This window comes from Arthroderma uncinatum (genome assembly GCF_011692745.1).
Source record: "Arthroderma uncinatum strain CBS 119779 chromosome Unknown scaffold3, whole genome shotgun sequence".
Taxonomy (NCBI): Eukaryota; Fungi; Ascomycota; class Eurotiomycetes; order Onygenales; family Arthrodermataceae; genus Arthroderma; species Arthroderma uncinatum.
This window is the reverse complement of record NW_022983865.1, coordinates 4,308,764-4,325,598: the sequence shown is the minus strand read 5'-3', so window position 1 is coordinate 4,325,598 and position 16,835 is coordinate 4,308,764. Positions and strand designations below refer to the sequence as shown.

The window sequence follows — 16,835 nt, the reverse complement described above, 5'->3', positions numbered from 1 at the left end:
GCTTCCATTTATCATTCACTTGATATCATCATGACCATAGAAACTATCTTCGACATATCCTGTCAAGTTAGCAAAGTATATGGTTAGCTGATAATCGGCTAAATTTGCCTTTTCGTATACCCAAACAGCCTATCCAACACTCAATTAACCAATAATTGATACTCGTTACATATGTCATTTTTACACTCTGCTGATACATTGTGAATAACAATACCATTATGTCATAATAAAGCGAATTGCCGCTGCTAGCGATTACTCACTTCACTATCTATATCTTTATAATAGTTCCATCTCTCAGCTATTCTTCTACACCCACATATACCTCACAACTTGGACATACGATGTCAACCGCTGCCAGATCAAGATGTAATTCACATTATCTAGATTCCCTTCTAGATTATAATAACCATCAATCTATGCAAAATATCAAAATTTACTGCCTCTGGTAGCGATTTTGTTTTGCCCCTGGAATCGTGGAGTAACCTTGGTGGCATAGCAACATAATAACACTGCCCATAGCAACGCATCCATATAAATAACAAACAACGCCCACGCATCTCTGACATCTCAGACAACCCCAAACCTCGAGCACAACTCATTGGATTCTGACAGGAGTGCAAATCAGACATCATGGCTCAAGAAGGCAGTTTCACTCCGCCGTGGGCAAAATATGATGCTGGCTTACTCGATGGTACGGGTCTGATATTCCATAATCTGATATATATTAACTCTTCTTCTAGGACGAGGCTTAGCGATACGCAAATGCAGCTCGGACTTCCTTGCGTCTCTATACATGGCTTGTCTGGACACCTACCGCGTTGACGAAAGACAGCTTCCCCCAGACGTTTCGAAACGCCAACTTGAAGATGTCGTTCGCGAATTGCACAGACTCGTGTCCCATCCAACCCTCTTTTCTAGCCCAGATGTCCAGAAACGCTTTCTTGTATTTCTGGAGTTTGGCGTCACAAAAATGATCTCGAAACGGAAGGATAAGGAGCGCCAAATTGCTATGGACGGCTTCCGGCTACGTGCCAACATACTTGCTAGGCAGGAAGAGCAAATCCTACAAAAAATCAATCGCCCTTCGTTCAAACCCGAACTGAAGCCTTGGGAGCAGTTCCTCCTTAAAGGCAGCCCTGGCAGTGGAGTTGCACTCCCTCCAGCCCCGCTCAACGGCTATGTGCAGGTTATGCCAATTGGGGGTGTGGCTCTCCATTTGAGATGGCTGAGGCAGAGGCATATTGTTGCGAAAAAGTGCAGAGAGGTAAGTTGATCCCCTAGATTTGATATCTTAGTATGCTAAGACAAGTTTCCTTTAGTCGAGGATCCCTGCTACTGCTTCCGTGAAACGGCTTAAGAGGGATAATTCAAGTGTAAGAAAGTCTTTCCCCTAATTATCCGACGTCTATTCTAACTAGATAGTAGGATACGGCTTTCAAGAAGGCACTCCATCCCTCAAGCAACCTTGTACACCGAAACAGCTGGGTATGGGTTGCGCCTCTACCCTTCCATTTAGTTCCATATCTTACATTTCGAATAGGTTGCCCTGACTCCAAACCCATATTACGATGTATGTATCTCTCGCGCCTATATCCAGGCCCCTTGACGATACTAACGTCTAACCAGCGCCGCATGCCTATCCCAAAACATAACAGAGTTGTAGATTGTTTAGAGAGCTTCAATGCTGTAATCGGTGAGGGCCATTTCGCTACCTTTATGAAAAGTGAAGCTAACTATGCTACAGAGCGCCTTGAGGACGACGATCTCACCGACTACAATGGTGAATCCGACGGAGTGAGGGCCATGTTCTACCGCACGACGGTTGAAGATGTAACAGATATGTTCGAGTGAAGTGTTAGAAGCACGCCTTTGGTTGACTGTAACGTTGACTGTTGCGCATATGTACTCTACAACCCAAGGATGGTCATGGCTTATAAATATTAAATAAATCTTCTTTATTAACGGTCGATGAGGACTAAAGCTTCACAGTCTTCGCATAACTCACGTTTGTAACATCGCCTGGTCAATTTAGATTTTCTAGAGAAGAGCTGATTCCGGTTACTCGACGATGGAAACTATGGCCATATATGCTATGACTATACAACGGACATATAACTAATCTACATGTGCGAGAGCATGGAAACCATCACCGCTGCATTCGACTTAACACCTACCTGGAATTTGACGCCGCTCGTCAGGTAAGAAGGAAATTCTAGTTTAGCCAGCCTTTTCAAGAGACTTTAAATTTCTTGGGATAACAAAAACCGCATATTAAGACGAGTATATCCAGGAATAGATGCTGTGGTCGATGATATACATCGATAGGGCTACATGAGCATGTCGAAACTTCTTTTCCATCTGATTCTAGAGTGTATTCTACAGCTGCCTGCATTATATCGGTTGTTACATTTTTATTAGCACTGTGGGTTTTTCTATACCCTCGTTGATCTCGTTTAAAATCGCCTTTCTCCATTACTTAGGCTAAGACAGCTGCTTTTAGATATTATGGAACAGCTTTGATTGCTTCATCGCTTGCTAGTGTATAGTTGATCTATCTACCACAGGAGACCCTTTGCGCTCGCGTGTATATCCCGCCACATCTTGTCCTATCAGTTATCCATACAAGAAGCCATACAAATATGATCTGAGAGCCCAGTGTCAACTTATGTTTACGTAATTAAACTGCCTAAACTCAAAAGCTGTCAAGTACTGAGTTGTACGATCGGTAATACCAGCCTGTATTTAAAGCGGGCGCTTAAATTTTACTAGGGCGAACCAGAATTCCAAAAACAGTGAATCTTATGGTATTACTCTCTTTGTCTGCGAGTTCACCTCCGAGCAACAACACAACTGCTCCCCTCACTTCAGACATCTTCACAAACAGGATTTTCTTGCCCTTTCTCCTGTTTACTGCCATATCAAGTCCTCTGAAGAACCAGTTTACTCCTTTTTACTTCTACCATTTACTCTACATCTCCAATATCAACAAGAAACAGCGAAGCAGATCCCTCCGGCATTTCAAAATGTCTGGAAGCGAAGTCTCTGCTGTGCATCGCGCATTCAGCAACCTGTTGACCACTTTGACACCTGAACAGGTCCAGAAGTTTATGGAAGAGATGAACGCATCTGCAACTACCACTCCGAGCCTCTCTGAAAGCGTCAACTCGACTCAAAACACGAGTGTCTCTACCTCAAAAACCTCTACCACTGCCATGGCAACTCCTGAGCCAATTGAAACTACGACTCGCCCTGCTTCGCGCAAGCGTACTCGAGAGAATACAAAATTAAGACCTTTGAACTCATTCATTGCATTCCGAAGTATGTGATGTGCAGTCTATCATGTCCTGTATGAGACTAATATTTGCATAGGTTTCTACTCTGCAGCATTTCCCGATCTTTCTCAGAAAGTCAAGTCTGGACTGCTTCGAACTCTATGGGGTTCTGATCCTTTTAAAGCAAAGTGGGCAATCGTGGCCAAGGCGTACTCCGTCATTCGCGATAAGCATATAGGACAGGTCACTCTCGAGTCCTTTCTTACATTGATTGTGCCTTTCATTGGAATTGTTTCTGTTGCAAACTATCTCAACGCCATGGGTTTACAGGTTGTCTCGACTGAGGACAAGCAGTTTTCCCTCCTCAAAACCAATCCCAATGCACACATCAACCCGATTGACCTGACTACAAACCTCTCTGTCGATGATGTTGTCCACTATTGCTACCAGGCTGGTTACGTTTCTGGTGTTCACTTGGAAAACACGGCTGGTAACCAAGTTGCAGCAGTTTCTATGGCAGTTTCAGCGCAGTTAACTCCCAAAATTGAGACTACTGAGACCACAACTGCTCCTAAAGCTGCGTTAGGTGGATCGCCCACATCACAAGAAGCTGGAGTTCGTGATGCGGCCTCAAACACAAACCACTTGAACGGAAATGGAACTCCACAAGAACGCCAGCTCGCCATGTCCAGTGCCCCGACCAACGACAATGTTAGTACCCCTCATTCTATGAACAACACTACCATTGCTACTGCGGCTTCCCTCGACAACACAAGAAACACCGGCCCTTACACTGCCGCAGACTTTGAGGGAGAGTTGCGTCGTGCCATGAATGGATTCTCATACAGTGCCAATGACGGTTACTATGAGCTTTTCAACCCTAACCTTCGTGCGCCAGTCAGTGTTTATAACCCATATCGTATCCAGGGAGAGTTCGATGGTTTCGACATCGGGGACTATGTTGATATGTGACGAAATACCCAACCCCTTTGATTTTACGATATACGCGATGGAAAACTGTTTTTTGTCCGTTGATGACCTCAAGTATGGGATTTAAGGATGGATACGACACTGCTTACGATAATGAGATGAATGATAAGAAGGATTGATACGCATATTGGCATCTTTGAAGAGGCACAAGGGAGGGAGTTAAGTTCTGAGGCATCAAGTCCAGACTCGAGTCCGTGGTGGATAGACGTTACCCTGTATGTTATGGAGAGAAAGCATGTACTTTAGACAATTCTAATTAGAACTGAAATCCAAAAATATTGCAATTTTGACCACATTGTTCTCCCATGGCGACCACTTCTCGAACCTGAACAAGCTGCTGAAAGTGCACAGCATCCAGCCGGTGGTGTCTGACTTCTGCCACGAACCGCTGACGCTTTCCGGCAAGGTCGAGATACCCGAACTGGAAGGTGAATTCAAGGACGAGAGCGACCAGCCGAGAGACGCCCACCGCAGCATCTTCCACAGCTACATCAGCCTGCTGGAAGACGAAGCGAACTTCCAGCTCCTCAAACAGATGAGCGCCCATGGACCGGAGACCGTCTACCGCAGCGCCTTCCGCGAGTACTTTACTGGGTGAGTTATTCCCATTTTCCTGTTAAAGAATGTATATACTGACTACTGCTGTAGAGAAGTGACCAATATGATGGAGACGTACTGGCGTCCTGACCCCAAAGGCCGACTGATCCGACACCAGGCCCACGAGCTGTGCTATCAAGCTATCAACGAGATTACATTCCTGGGAACAGCGGAGAGGAACATGCTTATCCGGACCACTGGCTGTTTTCCAGAGGACACCATGGCGTTCTGTGAGTCTCCCTCGATCTATCTATATCTATCTACGAGATGGCTAATGAGTGTGCAGGGACGAGCATGACGAAGAAACGACTGACGTATCTGACGATGAAGGAGATGGCTGGCATACTGGAGGCAACGAAGGTCCAGACAGAGGTCGAGGAAGAGACAGATATTGACGAGATGGACATAGACATGGAAGGAGAGCTTGACTTTGACGGACATGGAGTAGCATAAGAATGTACTATACAGAAACACGTTATCCAACCTTTCTTCATCTCTCCATCTCTTTTTTACCTCTATCTATCCCATCGACCATCTCTCTCTTACTTATATCCTATATCTATGTATGTCCCGCCTGTACCTGCAGCATGTTGTGATGACTAAGTAGGACATATTAGTCAGCCGTAACGGGGCGGGGGCGGGGAGGGCGTTACGAGGCCGATACAAGGGCGAGACGAGCCGTAACTTACGTCCTCTAGTGTGGTGCGTACGGCCGTTACACCCACTTAGCGCCCTTACTAGCGCCGCCTTAGCTTTCTTTCACGGACACAAGGCCTTTGTCTGCTTTCCCAATGCGGACAGCGGGCGGCTGGGGAGGCGGGGAGAAGTTTCTGGCAGGGAGGCTGGTAGAGAAACAATAGTAAGAAGAGGGGTAGAAGAGAGGCTGGAGGCTGAGGCTGGAGGTTGGAGTTGGAGGCTGGGAGAAGTGAGAGAAGTGAGAGAAGAGTAGAGAGACGAGTGTTGGGTGTAGAGTACTCCGTAGAGAGAAGTGTAAGTTGAGGTACCGGGAGATCGACAGGATTAGTAAGCGTATGGACACAGACCAGGCACACAGACCAGCATGCATATATATAGAAACAGGGCGCATAGAGACAACGAGCTCTTACTTCTATACTCTCTGTACTCCGTATGCTCTGTAGCGAATATTCATAGTGAAATACGTGAGCGAGTTGATGCTACCGACAGTCTGGTTCTGATAAGGCCAGGATCAGGCATCGTGCGTCCTGCGTGCTGCATCACATCATGCGAGGTGATGACGGGGGTTCGCCCGGCCAATAGCGACCACTCGTTAACCGCCCAACTCGACGGCCACAGCGACAGCAGTCGTGGACGGGACAGCCATGGTGACAGGTTCTAGAACAGGACTCGTCCACGCATCCGTGCATCAACCTTGTTCCGGTTGCATCGCACAGTGTTAACGTTTACTAGCAGTGTACAAATACGAGCGGAGAGATCATAGGTCAGGAGCATGGCATTAACAGGGAATAGTTGACATTGCTTCGTTAGGATAAACAACACCCGTTCAAAGGAGTAGACTACCGATTCAAACATGAACGCCTGCTCCAGGGATGAAAAAAAGAAAAGGCTTTTTTTGAATATATTTTATTACTTTATTTTTTTTACAGCGACCAGATGAACCTCTAGTTGCCCATGGCACGGCGACGGTCACGCTCCTCGGCAATGGTGAGCTGGAACAACGTTAGTATATAACATATGGTACGATATGAGGAGAATACATACCTTGACACCCTTGCCCTTGGGCAAGCTGATCCATGGCTTCTCCTGGCCGATGACGAAGACGTTGGTCTCGCGGGTAGCGAAGGTGTTGTCGATGGCGTCCTTGATGTGGACGATACCGAATCCACCTTCGTGACGCTCACGGTGGGTGATGACACCAACACGACCCATGTTACGACCACCAGTGGCCATGGCGATCACACCAGTGTCGAACTTGATGAAGTCAGTGATCTTGCCGGTGGCGATGTCAATCTTGACAGTGTCGTTGACACGGATGTTTGGGTTTGGGTAACGGATGCTGGATATATCGTCAGTATATGCAAGAAAAAGTAGATAAGTTCATAATATATGAACGAGTCGTCGTGCTGTTGAACGGAGAGAAACTCTTCGATTCAACAGCCTGATAACCATGGTATATGGTATAAAACCCGCCATCCGTCTCGCAAACTTCAACTTTGATGTCCGTTCGCTCCACGCACGACGGGAATCAACCACACCTTGGTCCAACGACTGAATGACGCATAAAACAAGAGCTGCAAAGACTCACGTTCTAGCATCGTGCGTAACCAAGAATGGGATTCCGCCCTTGCCCAACTGGACACGCTTGACTTTGCCAAGCTTGTATTCGGCCTCCTCGGTCTGGATACGGTGGACGGTGAAACGGCCCTTGGTGTCGTAGATGAGGCGGAAGTTCTCGCCAGTCTTCTCGATGCTGATCACGTCCATGAATCCGGCGGGGTAGGTAGAGTCGGTGCGGACTTTGCCGTCGACTTTGACGAGGCGCTGCATGAGGATGGCGTTGGTCTCGCGGCCATTGAGGGCGTACTTTAGACTGTTCACACACAGCCATGTTAGATGACATCGCGGTGAGGGGTTCAAAAGGAGATCAAGAATAGACGAACCGGTTACGGAGGAAGACAATGAGAGGGAGACAGTCTCTCAGCTTGTGAGGACCGGCGGATGGGCGAGGAGCATAGGCACCGGACAGTTTGTCCAAGAGCCAGTGCGATGGCGCGCTCAAGCGCTTCTGGTGCTTCTTTCTGCCACGCCGTTAGCATTCCATCAATTATAGTCTGTGGATGGCTATACGTACGGTCCACGGCCCATTTTGATGTATCTGTCGACTTTGGAGAGGTGTTGTCGAGAAGTCGTGTGTCGCTGGTCGCTGAGTGAAGAAAAACCCTTGATGCTTTTGCAAAAGTGGCCGCGTTGTGGATTCGTTTGACCTAAGCCCTAACTCTTCCGCATATGGATGCCAAGAGGAATGTTATGTAATATGATATTCTTAGTCAGCTACTTCTTTTTGGCTGCGACTAAGTACATGTGTACGGAGTATAAAGTGTCTATATAAATCCCTTGATCACGGCAGCTTCGGCGTTGAGTATAGAGGATCCGGCTGCTCCAATGATAGTGTTGTGGGAGAGAGCAGCAAATCGGATGTGGAAATGGCTGCCCTTCGCCGCCTCGCGAACACGGCCGACACTCACGGTGTATCCGCCAGCGATATCGCGATCGAGTCGGGGCTGTGGCCGATCAGGCTCATCGAACACTTTGATCGCCTCTGGCGGTGCAGACGGACATCCCAGCTTCTGAGCCTCAGACTTATACTCCCTCAGCGCCTGCACAACTTCCTCTGCACTCGGAGCAGGAGTGTTCTTAAACCGTAGTGAAACAAATGCCATGTGTCCATCCGTAACTCCCACGCGAGTACATGTCGCTCCAACGGTAAGAGTCTGGTCCTCAAACGCAGTAGCGTCGGCGTTAAGTGCTCCCAGGATCTTCTGTGCCTCCGTCTCCAGCTTGTCTTCCTCGCCGGGGATGAAGGGGACGATGTTATCCACGATATCCATGCTGGGGACACCGGGGTATCCAGCGCCAGAGATGGCCTGTTCAGTGAACACTTCTGCTTCTTCGATGGGGCCAAATTTAGCCTGTAGGGCGGCGAAGGGGATAACGACACCAATGACTGCGCAGTTTGAGTTGCACACCAGGAAGCCCTTGTTCAGTTTATACTGTTTCCTCTGGTGTGGGATGAGGTCCAGATGTGAGATGTTGACCGTGGGGACGACGAGGGGGACCATTGGATCCCGACGATAGTTCTTCGCGTTGGAGAAGACGGGTATCTCAGCTTTGATAAATGCCATCTCTATTCCTTTGTTAGCTCAATTCGGCATATTGACGTAGTCCCGTACTGACCAACTTCACCAGCAACGTCGCTATCCAGGCCTGAAAACACAAGATCGCAGTCCTTGAAATCCTCCGCTCGACAATCCCGCACCACCAATGCGCCTAGCTCCTCTGACATCGGCCTTGCTTGTTTCCATCGTGCCGCATCTTTATATTGCTTGCCGGCGGAGCGAGACGAGGCGCCGACAGCGTGCAGTTTGAGGGTAGGATGGTCTGCGAGGAGGAGGATGAATCTCTGGCCGACAGAGCCAGTGGCTCCAAGCACACCTATAATATATATCTTAGATGACAGCGCTTCAATTATCGGGACAATGGTATAGCTTACCGCACTTCTTCTTCTGGTCGACGGGGAGGGAAGCCATTCTCGCTGCTTGACCTGCCGCAACGACGCCGAGAGTCGCTTTCTCCGGTAACAATAGTAAGAAATAAACGACCGTTCGATATAATATATGTCCTTACTCTGCTGTGTCGTGGATGGAAACTGTCTTCATGGGCAACTTTCGTGGTGGGGCATGACTCGATATCTCCGGTCCTCGGCATCGCGACATTTTATGTATGCTATAAAAAAAATTTAATTCCTACGACTTCACATACGACTTCAACCTCGTCTTTTAAGACCTTCTACCTCGCGAGAATGATGCCAATGGGATGAGATATGCGTTGAAGATTCTGTTCGATGAAAGAGAGTCAGCTTCCTTATATATAAAGTGCCTTGAAACTTGCTATCATACAAGCGTTCGAGCTACCGGGTATAACAGGGAAGGTCAAAGAAGTCGTCAAATTCCGGAATAATACGTCAAGATTCATTTTTTCCCCTTTATCTCCTCTTCGCTGGGAGTAGCATCGAAAATCTTGCCTGGGTTTAATAGCCATAACGGATCCAGAGACCGCTTAATGCTCCGCATGACGTTGAGCGTGTCTATCCCCAGCTCCTTGGCCAGGTATTTCTTCTTTCCCAGGCCGATGCCGTGTTCGCCCTATATATTCGGGAAATATCCATGTTAGCTGGAGTTGTCCTCAGGTGGAAAGGCGTTTGGATCGACTTTTACTAACCGTGCAAGATCCATCCATCTCCAAAGCACGATCGACCATATCATGGACGCACTTTTCGATCTTCGCCACCTCTTCCGGGTTCTTCTTATTATATATTATTCCTTCGTGGAAGTTTCCGTCGCCGATATGGCCGATGATACCAGCGAACAATTCTAGCTCGTCCAGGTCCTTCTTCGACAGCTCTGCGAGACACACAGTTAGCAAACCGATCCCTCAGGGGGATACGTGGACTCAACTCACCGATGATATCGGGCAGCCTGGAAAGAGGAACAGCGACATCGGTGGACCAGACGTCGTCCGACCCTTCTTTCCGGAGGGCCAGCATACTCCAGAGAGTCTGCTTTCTGGCGGACCACAGCTCATGGCCCTCCTTGTCCGTCTTGGCGAATTCAAAGGATGTGCTATTATTCTCACTCGCAATCGTCTTCGTCCTGCTGATCGAGTCTGCGACACCGTTGCGGGTGCCAGAGAATTTGAAGAAGAGTGTCGTGGCGGCCTTCCAAGTCCTGTTTGTCCCGCCAGCCCGGTTGATAATATCCATGTGAACATCGTCCAGAATCTCAACACACTGGACCTGCACGCCAGAGCGAATAACTCCCATCGCCACGTTAGCGGCATCTCGTATAGATGGGAACGTCGCAATCCCGACTCTTGTCTCCTCCGGTATGACAGCCAACTTAAGAGTAGCCTCCGTAACAAGTCCGAGAGTGCCCTCTGAGCCAACAAAGATCCCCGCCAAGTTATATCCCGCGGAGCTCTTTCGAGGGCGCTTCCTTGTTTTTATCACTCGTCCATCAGCAAGGACGACGGTCAAGTTGATAACCCAGTCCTTCATGGTTCCGTAGCGGACGGCATTAGTGCCACTGCAATTAGTTCCGATCATGCCTCCAATCTTAGCAGACGGGCCAGGGTCGATTGGGAAGAAGAGACCATGCTCTTTGATCTGCTCATTGAGATCCATCCACTGGATAGACGGCTGGACGACGACGTCTAGGTCGTCCTTGTGTAGTTTCACGATCTTATCCATGTGTGCAAAGTCGATGCTCATACCGCCAAACGGAGCAGAGAAGTTGCCTTCTAAGCTTGATCCCCCGGAGAATGGGATCATGGGCACTCTAAACTTGTAGCAGACCTGTGCGATTCGAGATACGTCCGCCGTAGACTTGGGATATGCCACGGCGACTGGAAGCTGGTCGCAATTGACTGTCGACCATTCTGAGTATCCGTGTAGGCGGAGGTCTTCATCGTCCGTACTAATTGCGTCTTCGCCCAATATCTCCCGCAGCTCTACTATGGCCTGCACCACGCAACATTGTCAGCCTACGGATAGAATGAAGTATGATTGAAGCATGAAAAATAGAAGACAGGCCACCTTTTCAAACTCCTTGACGGAGCCATACACTGGAAGGACCTCGCTGTCCAAAAATCCGAGAAAAGTAGACCCTGAGCTGCAAAGGCCGACAGCATATCCGGCGCTTATAGCTGCAGCGACAGATGCAAAGACATGGCTAGTTCTCCACGAAGAGCCTGAACCCGACCCCGATGCTCCTCTGGCTGAGCTGCTGCTCCAACGACGAGCTGTTCTGAGCCCGCTGTTACGGTATGGCTGCTGCTGTCTGATCGAAAGCCGGACGCCGCGAGGGACCCTGGCCGCGAGCCGAGGCACGAAGCTCATAATTAGTTACTTGGATATATGCAGATGCAGGTCTGAAGCGCTCTGATGCAACGTCCCGATGCATGGAGGGTAAGTTGGGAAGAAATATCTCCGGGCGTCTTATTTATCCACCGAGCCTGATATAGGCCCCTCGGACCTCTCTATCGCGACATCGGCTCGGTTATTTCGCCGGCCGCAATCCATAGCCGACCCCTGCTTGCGGAACAAAACTGCAGCCACTCGCCAAGCCACAACAGCTGAAGCTTCGCAACCTAAATAATATGCTTAAACATAGCTCACCGGGGTGATATAGATACTTTATACGATAGACATTTATGGCGAGGGTGGTGTTGCAAGAGATATTGCGAGCGACATTGAGTGACATTGTAAGTGACATTGCGAGAGTGATATATTGCAGACATGTAACTAATCATAAACCCAACCAACGATATAAGAAATATTAATATAAGAAATCATTCAAAGCCCTTCGACACGCTTGGAGGCGACGAGTCTTTCGCCGTCCTAGTCTCGATGTTGAGAAGAGTGCTCTCCACGGCAGCTTGTATGTCTATATGGAAGAATGGCCGGTGGATGCTGTGCACATTCCCAACCCTCTTGGGCAGTGTATTTGACTGTGGGACGGCGGTGACGTGGGTAGAGACGCCATGGTTCTTCTCGTCGTCGAGATCGCCATCCTCGGATGGTGCATGACCAATCTCCAAGTCATCTTCTGTGCTGGTAGGATTGGTTGTGTGTGCCCTCTGGGATGCGTGAGTCTTCTCATTTACAACTTCCTCGGCGCCAACAGCAGCGACACTGAAGATGGGTTTCCAGTTGCCGAGCAGCTCGGGAGTCTTGGGAGATGGGTAGCCAAAGCCAGCGGAGGCGAGAGCACGTTTTGTCCATCGGTTGGAGATGCAGGCGAAGTGCCACTCAACTATCTCGGGAGCGGCATAGCGGTCAAGCTGGTTACGGACGTCGATGAGACCTTGGATAGAGGAGACATCAACGTGGTTGACGGACGAGAAATCGATGATTATAGCGCGGAGGATTGGGCGGTTGTCGTTGACATTGACGACTTCACCACGTCGGGGGCCAGGATCGTTCCATGGGCGGTCCTAGACATTGGTTAGTATCTTGTTATAAAAGGATAGAGAAAGAATTTCGAGTTAGACATACCCCAAGCTTCGCAAAGGTGTCGAGTTGAGTGCGCCTTGTCACTTTGAAGATGTACTCCGTCAAGCTGTGGAGATAGCGGCCTTCGTTAGGATAGGTGAATCCTTCGTTGAATCGATAGATGAAGACACCTGGGTGAGGAGACTGTGCCTCGATCATCGGATTCGAGCCATCTTGATGCTCGACTGGCAAGAATGCATCTCTCGAGGTCAGCTTGGTGTCTTCACGATATGACCTGTCACCCTTCCTCATGCTGTCGTCCTTGGTTACACGGTACACCTTGACCTGGCCCAGGAAAGTTCCCTTTGCCTTGGCGATGCGGTACAGGAGCAGACCTGCAGAGGCGGCGATGGTAAGGTAGATACCATTCTCAATTTCAGTGAAGATCGTGGCGAGCACACCTCCAAAAAAGATGAATACCTCGAGAGGCGAGACTTCCCAGAATTGGTAGACAACATTGGGAGGAGTGATCAAGTCACCGACAGCGTGGATAATCAAGCCAGACAAAGTAGCAAGGGGGATATAATAAAACACAGAAGTCAAGGCATAGAGTGCTAACAGAACAATGGCAGCGGTAAAGATACCAGCGAGCGGCGTACGGACACCGGCTTTGGACTTAATGGCAGTTCGCGAAAAGGATCCAGTGGCAGGATAGGCACCAAGGAAAGGCCCGAAGAGGTTGGTGAAGCCAATGGCAACTAATTCCTGGGAAGGGTTGATGACATAGTTGTTGATTCTTCCGAAGGATTTGGAGATGGCGATGTGTTCGATGATGAGGACGATGATTGTGGCTGGTAAATCCGGGGCAAAGGACTTGACCAGTCTTGCATCAATACTGGGCACACCTGCGTGTTGGAAACCTGTACAACATGGGAGGTTAGTAAATGGCAGAACTCGGCGGACAATTGAAAGAGACATACCCTTGGGAACGGTTCCGAGGATCTTGAACTTAGCCTTCTTGTAGTCTTTGATATCTCTGTTGACCAGCCAGCTGATCATGGTATACAGCAAGATGACAAAGGTCATTCTCAGGGTGGAGATGAAGAACCACATCTTGCGTCTGTTGGGCTGTTTCTTGGACATGAAGTTGCAAAACGCTCTGATGCCATAAAGAAGAACCAAGGCACTCAGTCCCATAGCTGCATCGAGCCTGGTGTGCTTGAGGTTCTTGAAGATGTTGATGAAGACCTTGTAGGTTGACTCTCTGTTGTTTACTTCCTTTAGGCCCATCATGGCAGGAACCTGGCCAACGGCGATGGAGATGGCAGCACCGGTCATAAAGGAGGTAATGGCGACCAAGGGGATGAACTCGACGATCCAGCCGAGTCTGGTCAAGCCGATGAAGAGGAGGACTCCGCCGGCGACGAGGGAGAGGCCTCTGGCGATTTGTGGTGCTGAGATGTCGGGTTCCTTGGCCTGGACCTTGGTGACGATGTTTCCGACAATGGTAGACATGACCGCAACAGTCTGTCAGGTTAGTATATCCGTTCAAGGCAGAGAGAGAGAGGGTGAGAAGGTAGCTTACTCCGATAGTGATATCTTTTGAGGTGGCAAAGGCCCAGTAGAGGATGAAACCGACAAAAGAAGTGTAGAGTCCATACTCTGGGGGGAGTCTGGCTAGCAGGGCATAAGCCATACCCTGGGGCACGACGACGAACCCGACAGTGACACCTATAGACGTTAGCAGGAGATAATATAGGAGAGATACTTGAAGAGTCTTACCAGCGATGATGTCACCAATCAGCCATTGGGTGTTGTAGTGGAAGATCCAGGACCAGAAAGGGAAGAGAGAATTGAAGTAGTAGGAAACACCGGCAGCAGTTGGCCTGTGGTTCATCAACCACTCCTTGGTCGACGGCTCATCTTCGTCAAAGTGCTCCAACGACCGGATAGAGTCAGCAGCCGAACGCATCGACTCCTTGGGCTCCTGTCGATAGTCGACATCGATGCCCACCCCCTTGGCCAATGCACGTCCGAGTTTGCTAGCAGACATGATGTAGATGAAAGAAACTGCTCTGCTGGATAGATTCCCTCTTCCTGGCGGTACTTCTCGAGATATTTATACTATGTTACCTCAACGAGAAAACGTCTCGCGAGACGGTGAAACCTTGGCGATGGCAGCGCTGTCCATGTGGTTAGAGCCGTGCAAGCCCGCCAACGCTAACGGTACGACGGGGGGTCCGGGAATGAAGCAGAAAGCGAGAAAGGGGAGCAGGAGACGCATCTTTGATAGAAGGAAAAGGGCCCTTGTAGCGTCATACATGGCGGGCCTGTCGTCAGCTGCGCTTGGCAAGCGAGAAGCTCCTGGTGCAAACTTAATGTTTTGGGCATGGAAACCTTGAGTTCAGACCACGATCGTCGTCCGGGGAGTTTCTTTCCGGCGTCCTCGTACGCTGCTGTAGACTGGGCTGTAGACTTGCCTGTAGACTGGACTGTAGACTGATAGACGATGAGATGAGCCTCGAGGTAGACTTAGCCTGGACTGAGACTGAGACGATGAGATGAGACTGAGATGATGAGACAGACTGAGAGATGAGACCGTGTAGACAGGAGTAGTCCTATGGTAGCCCTATGGCCCTATGGTATGGTGTATGGTGTTGTGTCAGTAACCTAGTATACTCCGTCTAAAAGCGCCATGCGACGAGATGTAAGAGATGCGCCACCGGGGAAGAAGAAGCCTTGGAAATATTAAACGAGCCCTTGGAAGTCTTGTCTCTGCCTCTCGTCTTGTCCCTCGCCTTGTCTCTCGTCTCTCTGTGGCTGCGATGTCGTGATTTCAAGTCCTGCGCCAGGTGGAACATAGAGTTGGCCAAGTGTTCCTTATCTTTGGCCACATCTCTATCCCTGTGCCCATTCGGGAAAACTTCGGTGAAGTTCCTCTGCATCTAGAGATGTATATATTCGCTTTTTATAGACACGGGACGCTGGCAGATCACGATAACTGGTCGTCTTCCGCCTTGGCCTGGAGCTGGAGCTGTTAACGTGGTGTCCCGGAAACTAGGATAACTTCCCGGTAGGTTAACGCATACCACGATGCCATGCTCAAGCCATGAGGCAGAGGCATGGCATGGCATGAGCATGAAGCAGAAGCAGAAGCATGAAGTCTCGGCCAAGCTCACTCAAACAGCGGTGGAACGCTTCCTGCGTCCTCCTGGTAGCATCGAGTACGAGCCGGCCAAGAAAGACAGTTAGATTAACCAGCCGTTGATAAAAATCCAAGAACAGAGACGGCCTATTATCGTGATCGTCCCAAAAGAAACCGACTTCTCGTGACGGCTTCATAAGACTCCATGACTTATCGCGAGCTCCAGATGGAGTTGACGGTGAGTATTTTGGTATACGATGCGCCTGAAAGCTTCATCCCTGGCCTCCCGAGCCCCGGGGCGTGTCCGAGCCCATCAGAATCCTCCTGCTCGCGTCCCCATGCGACGCCCGTCTGCCCGTTAGACGCTAGGGAAATTAGCTATCCAGTTCTCTCGGCTGGGGAGCTGGATAGCATCACATTGGCCCAGGGAGCTGACTAACGGCGCTATTTCACGACTGTTCAGGCCGTCCAAGGCGCTGCCCAGCACTCGGCATGGGCGCGATGTGGGAGACGGCATCGGGCATCGGTAGAGAGACACACTTCGGCATCGGGACGGGTAGAGATCAGTCGGTTGTGAGCTGTTGGTGTCCTTGTTAGTTCGTTGTTGCTACCCCTGTTGGGACACGAGGTGAAGCGACGATGCGCCACTGCGATGCCCGGCTGAACGGATACTTGGGGGGATGCTGATCTCAGCAGTGAGGTGTATAGAGTACGGAGTAGTTCAAGTTCATGGGAGCGGACGCTGTATATATATCTCTTTTCAGGGATTTACTCTGCAGGGTCTCGGGCGATATATACGGGGTGTTCTCCCGGCCGAAGAACGAGCTGCTCTATATATCACCAAACGCGCTCGTTTTGAGTCGATGTAGATGCTCATTTCTCATCTCTAGCATGGACTATAGAGGCATACGGAGTAGACCGTACATAAAGGACCAAGATACTTGCCTTCATGGACCCTCCTGCTTGGCTGGAGCCAGAAGCGAACAAGATCATGCTTATTTGCTTTTTTCAAGGCCTGCCGAGAGAAATATGCTTCCGGATCTGTTCGATGTTAAGCCTATATTTGCTGAAGAATGCCACAAGT

General features: G+C 49.5%; 6 protein-coding genes across 6 annotated transcripts; 2 read left to right on the top strand and 4 right to left on the bottom strand.

The window, feature by feature from the left end:
- Positions 1 to 630: 630 nt before the first annotated feature.
- On the top strand, positions 631 to 1,851 carry GIQ15_05071 (uncharacterized protein; the record flags this gene model as incomplete). Its single annotated transcript, XM_033552488.1, has 7 exons — positions 631 to 691; positions 741 to 1,264; positions 1,320 to 1,373; positions 1,426 to 1,485; positions 1,541 to 1,570; positions 1,627 to 1,693; positions 1,745 to 1,851. 7 exons carry the CDS (start codon positions 631 to 633, stop codon positions 1,849 to 1,851), a joined length of 903 nt encoding a protein of 300 aa, XP_033406218.1.
- Positions 1,852 to 3,023: 1,172 nt separating this feature from the next.
- GIQ15_05070 (alpha-box mating type protein) lies at positions 3,024 to 5,312 on the top strand (the record flags this gene model as incomplete). The annotated part of the gene is made up of 5 exons (XM_033552487.1): positions 3,024 to 3,318; positions 3,370 to 4,161; positions 4,523 to 4,856; positions 4,911 to 5,089; positions 5,146 to 5,312. The coding sequence occupies 5 exons, from the start codon at positions 3,024 to 3,026 to the stop codon at positions 5,310 to 5,312; spliced, it is 1,767 nt and encodes a 588-aa protein (XP_033406217.1).
- A 1,187-nt stretch (positions 5,313 to 6,499) lies between these two features.
- GIQ15_05069 (40S ribosomal protein S4) lies at positions 6,500 to 7,703 on the bottom strand (the record flags this gene model as incomplete). The annotated part of the gene is made up of 5 exons (XM_033552486.1): positions 6,500 to 6,547; positions 6,600 to 6,894; positions 7,144 to 7,428; positions 7,499 to 7,636; positions 7,690 to 7,703. The coding sequence occupies 5 exons, from the start codon at positions 7,701 to 7,703 to the stop codon at positions 6,500 to 6,502; spliced, it is 780 nt and encodes a 259-aa protein (XP_033406216.1).
- Positions 7,704 to 7,939: 236 nt separating this feature from the next.
- Positions 7,940 to 9,145, bottom strand: GIQ15_05068 (aspartate-semialdehyde dehydrogenase; the record flags this gene model as incomplete). Its single annotated transcript, XM_033552485.1, has 3 exons — positions 7,940 to 8,742; positions 8,793 to 9,050; positions 9,109 to 9,145. The coding sequence occupies 3 exons, from the start codon at positions 9,143 to 9,145 to the stop codon at positions 7,940 to 7,942; spliced, it is 1,098 nt and encodes a 365-aa protein (XP_033406215.1).
- Positions 9,146 to 9,586: 441 nt separating this feature from the next.
- On the bottom strand, positions 9,587 to 10,944 carry GIQ15_05067 (glycolate oxidase, subunit GlcD; the record flags this gene model as incomplete). The annotated part of the gene is made up of 3 exons (XM_033552484.1): positions 9,587 to 9,760; positions 9,837 to 10,018; positions 10,077 to 10,944. 3 exons carry the CDS (start codon positions 10,942 to 10,944, stop codon positions 9,587 to 9,589), a joined length of 1,224 nt encoding a protein of 407 aa, XP_033406214.1.
- A 1,019-nt stretch (positions 10,945 to 11,963) lies between these two features.
- On the bottom strand, positions 11,964 to 14,659 carry GIQ15_05066 (sulfate permease II; the record flags this gene model as incomplete). Its single annotated transcript, XM_033552483.1, has 5 exons — positions 11,964 to 12,608; positions 12,670 to 13,526; positions 13,587 to 14,133; positions 14,192 to 14,337; positions 14,389 to 14,659. 5 exons carry the CDS (start codon positions 14,657 to 14,659, stop codon positions 11,964 to 11,966), a joined length of 2,466 nt encoding a protein of 821 aa, XP_033406213.1.
- Between the last annotated feature and the right edge of the window lie 2,176 nt (positions 14,660 to 16,835).